The sequence below is a fragment of the Portunus trituberculatus genome, chromosome 28, assembly GCF_017591435.1.
Source record: "Portunus trituberculatus isolate SZX2019 chromosome 28, ASM1759143v1, whole genome shotgun sequence".
Lineage (NCBI taxonomy): Eukaryota > Metazoa > Arthropoda > Malacostraca > Decapoda > Portunidae > Portunus > Portunus trituberculatus.
The window spans coordinates 4,904,770-4,918,529 of NC_059282.1; the positions used below are offsets into that span (position 1 = coordinate 4,904,770).

General features: G+C 41.3%; 1 protein-coding gene across 5 annotated transcripts in view; it reads left to right on the forward strand.

Annotated features, from left to right (window-relative positions):
* Positions 1-13,760, forward strand: part of LOC123510200 (probable chitinase 10) — an 84,819-nt gene that overhangs the window by 51,997 nt on the left and 19,062 nt on the right. For 3 of the 5 annotated variants that reach the window (XM_045265100.1, XM_045265101.1, XM_045265104.1), the window contains exons 7-26: positions 1-126; positions 491-694; positions 863-983; positions 1,186-1,474; positions 1,895-2,077; positions 2,202-2,439; positions 2,857-3,078; positions 3,548-3,715; positions 4,012-4,140; positions 5,372-5,470; positions 5,601-5,780; positions 6,289-6,421; positions 6,684-6,825; positions 7,255-7,457; positions 7,973-8,190; positions 8,511-8,852; positions 10,067-10,069; positions 11,596-11,992; positions 12,208-12,311; positions 12,668-13,207. The exon at positions 1-126 is cut by the window's left edge and continues 51 nt beyond it. In XM_045265100.1, coding sequence (XP_045121035.1) covers positions 1-126; positions 491-694; positions 863-983; positions 1,186-1,474; positions 1,895-2,077; positions 2,202-2,439; positions 2,857-3,078; positions 3,548-3,715; positions 4,012-4,140; positions 5,372-5,470; positions 5,601-5,780; positions 6,289-6,421; positions 6,684-6,825; positions 7,255-7,457; positions 7,973-8,190; positions 8,511-8,852; positions 10,067-10,069; positions 11,596-11,992; positions 12,208-12,311; positions 12,668-13,207 — 4,041 coding nt within the window. The remainder of the gene's footprint in view (positions 127-490; positions 695-862; positions 984-1,185; positions 1,475-1,894; positions 2,078-2,201; positions 2,440-2,856; positions 3,079-3,547; positions 3,716-4,011; positions 4,141-5,371; positions 5,471-5,600; positions 5,781-6,288; positions 6,422-6,683; positions 6,826-7,254; positions 7,458-7,972; positions 8,191-8,510; positions 8,853-10,066; positions 10,070-11,595; positions 11,993-12,207; positions 12,312-12,667; positions 13,208-13,760) is intronic. The other 2 variants (XM_045265102.1, XM_045265103.1) reach the window with 2 other exon arrangements.

The window sequence follows — 13,760 nt, forward strand, 5'->3', positions numbered from 1 at the left end:
CATTTGACTTTGGTGTTAAGAACATTGATCCATTCTCCTGCACTCACCTCATTTACTCCTTTGCTGGCCTGAAGGAAGGAGAGCTGACCATCACCTCCCTTGACCCTGAAGTGGACATTGTCAAAGGTGGGGCTGAGAAAGAGAGATATAATTTTTTTATAAGATGGAATGGGGTAAGATAGAAAGAAATAAAAAAAAAGTATTTCATTTTGAATATTATATCTGATTGTCTTTGATGTTACTGTTATTAGCAGGATATGATAGAAGGAAAACTTACTTCTCTTGTGAATACCATTTTGCAAATATTATTTTAAGTGTTATTGGCATTATTATTATTATCATTAACAGTAAGACAGTTGAAGAGAGGAAAAAGAACAATAAGTACCTTACCTGAACATCAAGTAGGAAAGGTAGTAAATTAGGTAATAAACAAAAAGGTATAAAATAGTGAGCACCACACCACCACCACCACAACCACCATCACCCACAGGAGCTTTCAAGGCAGCGGTGGGACTGAAACAACTCAACCCGAACCTCAAAGTACTCATTGCTATCGGTGGGTGGAATGAGGGCGGCAAGAAGTACTCGGACATGGCCAGCACTCCTGCCAACCGCAAGAAGTTTATCCAGTCAGTGGTCACTTTCCTGAAGGAGCACCAGTTTGATGGCCTGGACCTGGACTGGGAGTATCCAGGTGGGTGTGGGCACTGGGGGTTGATGGATGGACTTACTGAGTGACACAATGGACATTTTATGATGGAATTACTTTTTATTATTTATTACTTTTACCACTATTTCATATATTTGTGGACCAATAAGAGGATTTAGTGTAATGGAAGTAACACCACATGGTCTTTTCTAGGAGCCACGGACCGAGCTGGAAAGTGGGCAGATAAAAAGAACTTTGCTGATCTTGTGGATGAACTTCACACTGAGTTCATGCCATACGGTTGGCTGCTCACTGCTGCTGTGTCTCCTGCCGGGTGAGTCCCACACTGCTCTGGCTGACACGCACTCTCCTTCCCTCACTCTTATCACATGCACTGTCTTTTTAGCCATGTCTTCTTCCAAAGTGCTGAATTCAAGCTGGTCATGAAAATTGTTGACTTATGTATATATAATAATTCATTTATATGTCATGGTATCAACACCAATACATAGCCATCTAACCAATGCTGTTCTAAGGTTCCGCATCCAAGCTGGTTATGATGTCAAGAGAATCTCCCAAAAACTGGACTTCATCAACATCATGACATACGACTTGCGTGGCCCCTGGGACGGCAAGGCAGACCACCACTCCCCCATCACCTCCAGGCCCTCTGACACCTGGGCCTTCAAAGCTCTCAACACCAAGGACGGCATTCAGAAGTGGATCGACTTGGGAGCTCCGAGGCAGAAGCTCATCATGGGTATTCCCTTCTATGGGAGAACCTTTACACTCAGCAACCCAAGCAGCACCAATCCAGGCTCCAGGGTGAGTATGTGCTTATTGCTAAGTAAGAAATTCTGGAGCCACTTTGTATTTAGACTTCATTAACTATGCTTGGTCCTGTTTCTTTGATTTAATTGTAGTGCACAGCCTTGTGGAGTGTGTTAGGTTGATTCACGGATTTTATGGATCTCATGGAAATATTCACATCATGATCTACACAATGAATGAATTGTTAATGAAATTAATGAACGACTTTGTTTGTAACTTAATCCAACCTAGTCTTTGGATGAAAATTCTTATGATTTTTTGTTATTATTCAATTTTACTTATATGGCTTTTTTATTATCAGTGAAATTTTACACACTCAAAGATTTATGTATTTTTTTATCTTTGACAAGTTTCTCTTCTATATATTTACCTACATCTTCTCTCACTAACACATCCCTCTTCCATTGGCCACAGGTGTCATCGGGTGGCACAGCGGGAATGTACACAAAGGAACGTGGCTTCCTGGCGTATTATGAGCTGTGCAACAAAGTGAAGGACAGCCAGTGGACCAAGCACAAGGATGCCGTGGGTGGCCCGTACATCACCAAAGGGAACCAGTGGATTGGCTATGATGACCCCATGTACATCAATAAGAAGGCAAGGCTTGGACTCAGGCTCAGACCATCTCTATGTTGATTAATCTTCTTTACTCACATCTTTTTTCCACCACATTCTGTATCTCTCACCTGACACATACCTCAGCCACACCTCACGCCCATAGATGGACCTGGTGAAGACTATGGGCTTGGGAGGCGCCATGATGTGGGCCATTGACCTGGATGACAATGTTGGAGTGTGTGGATCCAAGTGGCCGCTGCTGAGTGCCATGCGTCGCGGTCTCGGCCTTCACAGTGTTTCCAGCTTCATACCTCCCGACCCAAGCCCCGTCATCACCACATCCAAGCCAGCACCAACCACAACTGCCACCACCCCAGCGCCTGTCGTAACGCAGCCACCCAGTATGAATTAGCCTAGCATTAAGGGTTATTTTGTCTCTTAATCTTAAGTTTGCTGCTTGTTAATCTATTCTCGCCCCAGCAGGTTTTCTGGTGTCCTCATGTCCTTAACTAACAATCCTCCGTCCATCATATCATTGTTTTTTGTTTGACTCTCATCTCATTTTGTTTATCCATTTCCAATTCCCTTATTTCCACATGAGCTCCTGTGTCTTGCCTTCCATCTTCCAACACATAGCAGTGACAGCCACCACCCATGACACCACCAACTCAAAGATAATCTCAACACCACTTCACTGCAACCATCATCACTTCTTATATGTAATCTGTATACATATATCTATACACACCAAACCTTTACACACACACACACACACACACACACAACCAGCACATACTAACAGATCTTCCACTTATCAGCAGCATCCACTACAGCCTCCTCCACCACCTCCACTACCACCACAACTACCACTACTACCACTACCACAACCACCACCACTACCACCACCCCAACCACTCCTCCCTCCACCTCCGTGACCCCAGCATCACCACAGCAAGTTGATACGACAAGTGGGGTTACTACACCACCACCGTCACTCAACACTACAGTGGCGACTCCTGCATCTTCCTTCAAGTGTAAAGGTAAGCAAATTGGGTCTTTCTTCAAACTGAGTCATGAAAGAACAGTGAATGTGTGTGAGAATTTGGTGTATGTTTGAAATTCCTTATTGTACACTAGATAATATGAAATGATTTTGTGTTCATGTATTTTCTTGAGGGTTTATTGCAGTTTTCTCTCTTTCTGTTAAGTATATTATGGCTGAGAGTTTGAGTGTTGTTTGTATTGTGTCGTTATTTGTCTGGGCCAGCTTGTGTGGGATCGTCAGTCTGGTACATAAACAGATTAAGAATTATATATTACTTTGCATCTATTTCTATGAAGGAGACAGATAGGAACTTGCTTTGATACATATTTCATCTTCTATCTGCTTATATGAGACAAGAGAGACAGAAGGAGATAGTTTATTTGCCTCTCCCTCTCATTCTGTCCAATATGAGGCAAATGGTAGAGATATGGTTGGTTCACTCCTCTCCCTCTCATTCTTTCCAGGCCCAGGGTATTACCGTGACAAACATGACTGCGCTGTCTACTACGTATGTGATGAGACTCTAGTGCCCCATAGGTTTGTCTGTCCCAATGGCCTTGTTTTTGATCTAATGCGACGTATCTGCAACTGGCCGAGGCACGTTATTTGCGGGGAAGCCTCAGCACCAATCAGTAAGTGTGTTGGTGGTGGTATTGTTTACTGTGTGTGTCTGTGTTTACTGTGTGATGTGTAATGATTCTTAAGTTTATGGTCTGTTTGTGTTATTTTTATGGAGTTTATATATTTTTCTTGTTGCGTGTGTGTGTGTGTGTGTGTTTAAAGTTCATTTGTCATGTTTGTCTGTAAAGTTATGAATGAGTTCTCCTCATTCATAACTTCATCAATCAATATGTGTGTGTGTGTGTGTGTGTGTGTGTGTGTGTGTCTAAGCTGTACAAAGAGTGTGACAGATAAGAGTACCTGACAGGAAAGTTGAGGTGCATAAGTGACGGCCTCTACAGTGACCCGTCTGACTGTCGTATGTTTGCGTGGTGTCGCGATGGCATTGCTCAGAGAGTCTCCTGCCCGCATGGAATGTTCTTCAACCCTAGGACAGGTAAATAAAATTCTGCAGAGCACAGACCAGCCTGCACACCTACAGGGAAGGTCACAGGTGGACATAAACGAATATGAATATAGTTTTGCTCTGCTTCACTGCTTTTTTATCACTACTGCTGCTCATGGGACACAAGGCAGCACTTAAGAATGTCTCAGGAAATATACTTTGTACTGGACACCAAGACATCATTTAAGAATACCTCAGGAATTGTTTGTGGATACCTGAAGATGCATCTAAAACACCAGCTGTAGATAATATTAAGGTTCATGGATCTGTTATCTTGCTTACTAACTATAAGGAATATTGTCAGAGGCGTTCTGTTTAGAATCTGCCTCTGCTATGACCGAAAAAACAAGAACACCTTGATACTTGACCCAGGAAGACACAGAACACACACACTGGTTGCTTATTTCACTGCTATGGGACAGGTTAAGGACAGACACATTGCTTGTTTGACCACCATGGAACAGACTTGGTATGGAAGTGTCACGTGGGATGCTTAGTCCACTGCCACGGAACAGATTCAGAGCAAAGCTATCAAGAACTATGACACAAGATGTTATTTCACTGGCTCAGGACAAGGTGAGAGCAACCAGCACAGGGAGGATGCCACGCTTATTTCACTGCTGCAGAACAGACTCAACTTGTCACACTGGCTACGGTTTGGTTGTCACACAGCTTACTGTTTCACTGCTATGGATGCACTGGATGACATGCTGCGCTCTCAATGCTTGCCTTATTAATGTGTTATTTTATGAGGGACACTTTGCTTTACCTTTGCAGATTGACTTTATGTATGTTTTGTTTATCCTTAAAGTCATTGATTTATAGATAATGTAAATATTTATCTTTTAATTTTATCTATTCTGTTTTATTTATCTGTTTTATTCCCTAATGAAAGTAAACCACATACCATTACTATTAATCTTGAATTTTTTATTCATCTGGTACATCACAATCATTAGTAAGAAGTACAATTCATTACACAATAAATAAAGTATAAAGTACCAAAGTTTTACCTCACAACTACTTTATATCACACTCACATGAATTCAACACTAAAAAAGACAAATTTCATGTACTTACCACACAGCACAGCATAACATCCCCAGTTGTGATTTCTCATTTATTTCTCATAATACAAGATTCCCAGCTGTGATATTTATTTTTTTTCCTTCTGAGTCTTTCAAAGTGTGTGCCATTCTCACCTACCTCTCCTCCATGCCAGGTGTATGCACAGAGGAGGGCCAGAAGTTCTGTCTGCCCGGTGAGAGTCTGAGAATCAACACAGAGACCCTCAACCCACAACCTCTCACCAAGATGGCCGGTGAGTATAGGTGATGACAGAATACATACTTGATAGAAACAACAAACATTAAACATGATTATATAGAATATCAGTAACATTATCCCTAAACATCTCCCAGCTGGTCACTCATCACTCTATCTCCCAACAGGTGAATTAAAAGTGGTCTGCTACTTCACCAACTGGGCATACTACCGACCCGACCCTTACAAGTTTTCCCCAGAGAATGTTGACCCATCCCTGTGCACTCACATAATATACGCATATGCCTCACTCGACACTACAGACCTCTTCATTCGCTCCTTGGACCCTTACCTGGACTTTGAATATGGTAAGTGATAGGAGAGTGGATGCTCTATATAATAAATGAATGTGTGCAATATGGATTTGGTATGATGAATTTTGAGAAGGTAACTGCTCTGTGTGCTATGAAGGTTCATTGTGAGTGCTTTGAGTGTTTGAATATGGGCCTGTATTCAAAAACTCTTTATTCTCTCACCACGACTACTTTTCAAGGTCACAGAGATGATTAGTTGGGTTTTGAAAAGTGTTTCTGCAGTTGATAATGTAGAAATCTTATCATCCTTCTTCTAGAACCACAAAAACACCTTAAAAACTTGTGTAAATTTAAATAAAGGCTTCTGAAAAAGTTGAGTTGAAGCACAAATGTATTTGAGAATACATATGAGCCATGGTATGTATCTTTGAAGTGAGTATCACATTTTAGAAAAATTCATGCAAACAAAGCTAGCTAAGACTGATTAAACCATTGACCTGAACACCCTTGTTAATCTTAAATTCTTCTGGTTATCAATTATCACCTCTGTTTTTCCTCCCAGAGTTTTACAAGCGACTGCTGAACCTGAGGAACCAAGCACCGGGGCTCAAGGTGATGCTGGGCCTGGGTGGCTGGGTGGACTCAAGCAGTGACAAGTACTCTCGTCTTGTCAATAACCCCAAAGCCAGAGCCAAGTAAGTTAAGTTCTGTGGGGCTCATGCAGCATACCATTAAGATCCTCACTATTTGTCTGAATTATGTCCATTAGTTTAGAAGAATGTACAGCTATAGAGAAATGTATAAGTAAATAATAAGAGTCTAATACTTCTAAACTTCTACCATGCCTCACTGTATATCTAAATTGTGTCCATTAATTCAGTATAGCCATAGAAAAGTAAACACATGTGAGGGATAGACTATAATACTTCAATTTGTACCTTGCTTTCTCCCATGAAGGTTTGTGCAGCACACCACTGAGGTCCTCACTGTGTATGGCTTTGACGGGCTTGACTTTGGGTGGATGTTCCCTCGGTGCTGGAAGATGAAGTGCACTAGTGGACCACAGTCTGATGTCCAAGGCTTCACTGATCTCATGAAGGTGGGCTGTGCTGTTTGGGTTTCTTGAGTTAGTATAGAAGTAGCATATTATTTTTCTATCCATTACAAAAAAAGAAAAAAAAAAGAAGAGGGGGGTTACAGAAGATATCCTTAGAATATTCATGGAAATGTTAAATTAATATATAAACTTGCGCATCAACTTTTTAAATAGTCTTCCTTTCCACTATTTACAAAAAAGTGTGATAAAAACAATGAAATAGATCAGTATCAGATTATTTCATTGCTGGGTCCATTTAAAGTACGTATATAGTTTATCAAAATTACATAAATAAACATTTTAGACTATTGGATTACTTCATGGATGGTCAGTTCATTGTATATAGTTTATCTGAGTCACATACTTGTCATATAACATTCTTAAATATCAGACTTCATATCTCTGTCTTACCAATGCATCTCTATCACACAGGAACTAAAGGCCTCCTTCCAACCACGTGGGCTGATCCTCTCCGCTGCCGTCTCCTCCTTCAAGAAGATCATAGACATGTCGTATGATGTGCCGGCGCTGTCTTCTGCGGTGGACTTCCTCAATGTGATGACGTATGACTTCCATGGTGCCTGGGAGAGGATGACTGGCCATGTGTCTCCCCTCATGGCCAGGCCAGAGGACAAGTGAGTCTTCAGGCATTAAGAATTGGTAGTGGTGGTAGTAGTAACATGAGAACAAGAAAATTAGGAATAGATGATAGTAGTAGTAGTAATAATGATGGCGTTGGTAACATCAGAACATAAGAAAATAATAGATGATTATAATTATAATTGTAATAGTAGTAAAAGATAATAGTAATAGTAGTAGAAGAAGCAGACAAGGAAAGATTCAAGAAACTACCAGGCTTACACATGGCAATCACTTTACACACTTGCCTAATTCTACTTCGTATCCTTATCCATAAACATGAAGTTTTTGCAACTCCTTGATGACTATACAAAACAACACAAAATAATGTTATAATAAGTGAATAGAACCTAAAATTCTCACCACCAGGATAAGTATACAAGTGGATTTCATATAAGTATAGCCACTGCAGGGTTTATATAGACTGAGTTAGTATAGATATGATAGAAATTAACCTTATGTAAATATTTCCATACATATCTTGACCAACCTTCATCTTTCCATCCTCAAGGTTTGCAAGTCAGAACTCAGATTACGCCATGAATTACTGGGTGGGCAAAGGTGCTGATCCTGGGAAGCTTGTGATGGGCATTCCCTTCTATGGCCAGACCTTCACACTGGCTGACTCTAGGAATAATGGTCTCAATGCACAAGTTACCAATGGTGGTGACCCAGGCCCAGCCACTCTGCAGCGAGGAATGATGGCTTACTTCGAGATCTGTCAAGCAGGTGAGGTGGCTGACTAACTGATGAGTGACTGGTTGTGACTTAGGTAGTTATCCTTCACACTCTCACCTTCTCATGGTTTAGTTTTTCTTGTTTTTATTCTATTTTCATATTTATTTATCTTTTCTGCTTTCCTCCTCTGATTTACATTTTACACACACTTGTTTGCTGTTTTTTTTCCATTTGTACATGTTGACTCAGGTTTTTATGGTCTGCTTTTACTTTATCCAACTTATTTTCTATCTATATGAGAATTAGAAATAATTTTCATGAAACCTCCAAGTCATAAAGAACACAATAAAAACATGTTCTTTCCCTTGCAGTCCGCACACGGGGCTGGACCAAGGTGGTGGACACGACTAAGGCCATCGGTCCTTATGCTCACAACGGCAACCAGTGGTACAGCTATGAAGACCAGTTCTCTGTCACCCACAAGGCACAGTACATCAAGAATAAGGGATACGGCGGTGCTATGGTGTGGGATCTTAGTCTTGATGACGTCCTGAACAGATGCTGCTTGGAATCCATGCCTCTGCTGCGTGCTATTAACCGTCAACTGCGGAGTGTGCGGTACCCAGAGCCTAGGCCAGGTGGAGGTGACTGCACAGGGCCCCAACAAGCTGCCACACCATTCCCTCCCAGGAGAACCACCACCTATGCATCAGGTATGTCATGCATCTGTCTGGCCTCTGTAGCTGACACACCATGCTGCCAGACCACTGCAGTTATAAGGTGAACATGTCACATTTAAGGCCACCAAAACAATGGATACAGAAACAAAAAAACAACAGAAAACCAAGTGGAGGATGACATGGGCAAGACTTTTACACACACCCATTGAGATGCAAGGGTGAATATGCAACTCTGTTTCAAACCACAATTGAGCATGACACAGGAAGAGAAACTGTACCAAACTGAAAAATACAGAAATGACTAATACCACAACCAAATATAAACATCAAGACAAAAATAGATGAACAGCCACCATCATGAGACAATAATAACAACAAAAGCTACTAAATACAAAAAAATCAATACTGCATCACAAAGAATATTCCAGTGTGTGACAAATACAGGAAAACATGTAGGAACAAAAGGGAGAATGCAAACTTATCTATGACCATGAAATAACACCAATAGTTGCTTATATACTGGAACCAAACAGAACCCTTGAACAGAAACAATCCAAACTCATTGTACCACAAAAGAACAAACATATATCAAAACAGACAGACTGACTTGGATGAAAGGAAACAAGCCATATTGAATACAACTATCATGACATAAAGTATAAATAAAAAGAAATAAATAAACAAGCCACAAAATATTACAGGACAAAATACATGGCCATGACATGAATATACTGGGAACATTTCACAAACAGTGCCATGAAAGAACGAGATGAATAATCATAAGAAATGCCATAAAAACAACAAAAAGAAATACATACATCTTTCAAAGAGAAACAAGACTTAACATAATGATAATAATGTTAATATTAGTGGTAAATTAATAATATATAATAAGTCTGTCATTAAAACATATATACTAGTTTTGAACCTCATGCATAAATAAATATATAATAATTTTTACAAATGTTACCTAAGAAAAATCTGTCATTATAAAAAATAGTTATAAAGTAACATGGATATCTGAAGCTCAACTATAAAGAAATAAAAACACTTCTTTGAAAACTGAATAAAAAAGAGAATATTTAAAACTTAGGAAAAATATTGAAATGAAAACTCCAGAAAGAATAATCCTATTAAGTGCAGTATGATGAGAGTAATGAAATAAGCCTTCTAAAATGTCCAATGTTGCTCCCTCATCTTGTTCCTGTGCGATGTGGTGATGTGCCGGCCGTGAATTGAAATCACAGAGAGTAAGTGTGTCAGCTTGTCCAAGGAATGGCCATGCAGTGTTGACTGGTTTGGGTGGCTTTAATGCTTGCTGTGAGAGAGAGAGAGAGAGAGAGAGAGAGAGAGAGAGAGAGAGAGAGAGAGAGAGAGAGAGAGAGAGAGAGCCTTGTTGTCTGGGCTGGATGTTAACTCAGGCAACAATAATGCTTGTTATGTGTATGCTGGAAGAGAGAGAGAGAGAGAGAGAGAGAGAGAGAGAGAGAGAGAGAGAGAGAGAGAGAGAGAGACAATGTGAACAACATCACCAAACAGTTAAGGTCAAAAGTTGAAATAACATTCTGCATTTATGTCCACTGTTTTGTGTCTTTCCTTGATTCTGAATCCTCTGATCTGCTAATAGTCTTAAAAATCCTGACAACTGATGGATTTTCAGCAGCTCAGAGGATAAAAGACTAAGAGAAAACATCAGACAGTGAAAGTAAGTGTGGCATAATATTTATCTACTAACCATGACAAGAGTTAGTTTAGAATAAGTGTGTTTCCTCCTCCGAAATCTCAGTGACCTTGGATCTTACAATACATCTCCTTTATCCTCATCTTGTTTGTATCTTCCCATTATGTGCTGTTTCCTTAATACCATTCCTTTTAATAAGCTGGCATTTGTTGTCTCATTTCAGTCAAGTCCCTGAAACACCCCCTTTTACCTGCCTTCATTTTGCACACAAGCTCAAAATCTGCTTAGCCATATACAAGGTCTCTTTATTTACAGTTCCTTTGACACATTCCTATTGCATTTTCCTTCTTTTGACTCCACATTGTAAATCATGTCAGCATTTACATTTACTTTCAATGATAAGATTTAATTCAGATATGGTATTATGAGTTAGTAGGGCATCTTTGAGGAGGAAAAACACTTACCCTAAACTAACGTATGTCTGTCCCACATGGTTATACAAGAATACTAGTGACAAGGCTCTGGTGTTGCTGTTGCTGATGCTGGTGAGGCTATGTGCACAAACACCGAAGTTTACATAGGGAATTAAGGTGACTAGTGACACTTTTGAAAGAACAGAATGGAAGTTGATCAGCTTTTGTGTGCTCCATTCCCTTCATTGCCATTGTTTGTTTGTTTGTTTCCATGCTACAAAATGCTACTGCTTTTTATTATGTTTATTGTGTGTTTTTATGTACAAGTGTCTTAGGTTATCTGTGGTGTGCAACTGCTTATTTTCTGGTTTGTGTGTTTGATATATATATTCATGTATTTCTTTCTTTGAATTCTTATTGTGAGTCACTAATAATGTCATGAAACTGAGATGGTGAAGTGTGCTCAAAGGAGTCTGGGTATTAGTTCAGTGTTGTGGAGACAAATTCATTCCCTCTTTCACTGACACCACAACTTAAATAATTCCATTCCATGTGTCTTGCTAAGAATATCATGAAGTGAGATGGTGAAGCTTGCAGGAGTGAATCTAGGTATCAGTTTATTGTGTAGGTAAATCATCTTGTTCCTTCCATAACATAATTGTCCCTTCCTTTGGCACCACAGCCCTGGGCACAAAGGTCACCGAGTCACACTATGGTGAGTTCAACCTGAGCAAGAGCACCACAACATCCCTGCAGCCTTGGATGACCACCTGGAGTGCAACCACTCGGCGCACCACCACAGAGCCCATTGCACATCATCCTGTCCCTGAATGGCCTCCACATCCACACACTGAGCAACCACCCACAACACAGCAAAGTACAACTATTTGGTGGCAAACTACACCCATCACCACAACCACAACTACTACTACAAGGCGACCGACAACCACTTGGCGCCCCGTGTCAGTCACCAGTGCCATAGAGGAAATGCAGCCCTCCGGTACCGGGCCCCATCCAGGAGACTCATGCCAGGGAAATCAGAACTTCCCATCCCCAGGCAAATGCACTGCTTACCTGAGGTGAGTCACTGCATCTCAGCACCTCAGCGTCTTGGCATCCTCACATCACTTACTAGGAGACATTATGCTGAAAAAATTAAATGTATATTTCAGAGGAGTTCATATTCAAAAAGATAGTATGTATATTTTTACTCACATATCCTTTCAAATAAGTAAGAAATTCTGATGTAAGTTCATATCTCCGCTGTCCTCACCTGCCCACCATTTCTCAACAGCTGTGTCAATGGAAAACTGGTTGAGAAGCTTTGTGTGTCTGGACTACACTGGAACAATGCAGCAGGGATCTGTGACTGGAAGTGGAGTGCTAAATGTAAACAAGGTGTGTATATGGAGCTGGAAATTAAGTTTACATGCTAGAAGAAAGTTAAAGTGCATGATTTTTTTTTAACTAAGAAAAAGAGTGGGAATTTTCTTTGGCATCTAAGATGTAAAGGATGCATGTAAGTCATGTGTTCAATATTAGATCATTTGTTGTTTGGATAGCAAAGTTAGGGGAAAGAAGAGCAAAAGGTATGAAGGATAGAACAAGAGTAGAATAGAGTAAGTGAAAAGTAAAGACAATTCCAAATTGATGGCAATATTTAAATGTTTCCTCCAACCTGCCATGCAGTGACTGATGGTTTGCTGGAAACTTGGCCATGGGAACAAACAAAACAAGTGTCTCTTCTCTTGTAGGTCAAGCTCCTGGCACACCACCCTCTGGTCCTGGCGGCAAACCCTCCTATCCCCCCAGTGGCCCACCCTCCGGCCCAGTCAGACCCCCCTCAGTCAGCAGACCCTCAGTTCGCCCCACGCAGACCCCCTTCCCTACCCGCAGCACCACAGAGGAACAGGAGGCACCCACCACCACCACCACTCGCCGAACCACCACTCAGTCCACCACTCCAACTTGGTGGTGGACTCCTCCCCCTTCCACTCCCCGCACCACTACCAAGTCCTGGTGGGTACCATCTGCCAAACCCACCACCACTACTACTACTACCACTACCACCACCTTCACTACCAGCCGCCCTGCAGTCATTGATGTGGTTGACGTCCCCGCTGCACCACCATCAGGGCCATGCAATGAAGGGCAGAGCACAGGTGTGCCGGGTGACTGTACAAAGTTCAAGCAGTGCCTCCATGGTGTACTCCAAGTCCTCGAGTGTCCCGGAGGTTTGCACTGGAACGAGAGGAAGAAGATGTGTGACTGGCCGCACAATGCCAAGTGTTCAGGTAAGTAGCCAAGATGTGTTGTGTGGTGTGGTGCTCATTCCCTCATCTCATATTTCAGGATGGAGGTGGTCACACTTGAAAAAAGCACAATTCCTAATATATTTCCAATTTTCCCACTTTTCAACTGGCACAATTCTATTCTTATATGCATAGAACACCAAGCCTGATAAGAACATTAGAAAATAAAGGATATTACAAGAAGCCATCAGATCTACACATGGCTGTCATTATTAGAAAGCTACCTGTCTATTTCCACATATCACCATCCATAAGTCTGTCTGATCTTTTGAATCTCCCTAATGACTCAGTACATACTAGCAAGTAGGTTATTGAGTCTGTTCCATTCATGTACCACCATATGTGAGGCCAGTGTGCTATCTGAATGGGCTTTTACTCTGCCCATGCCCCTGTCCCCCATCCCAGTCCTTTCCCTTGTTCCTGGCCATGCCCTGCCCTGCTGCCATGTAGATCCCAGCACCGGCCACACAAAACACATCATCTGTACCGGGAAGCATTGCCACACAACATCCTAGTGTGTGACCACCTCTTGCCC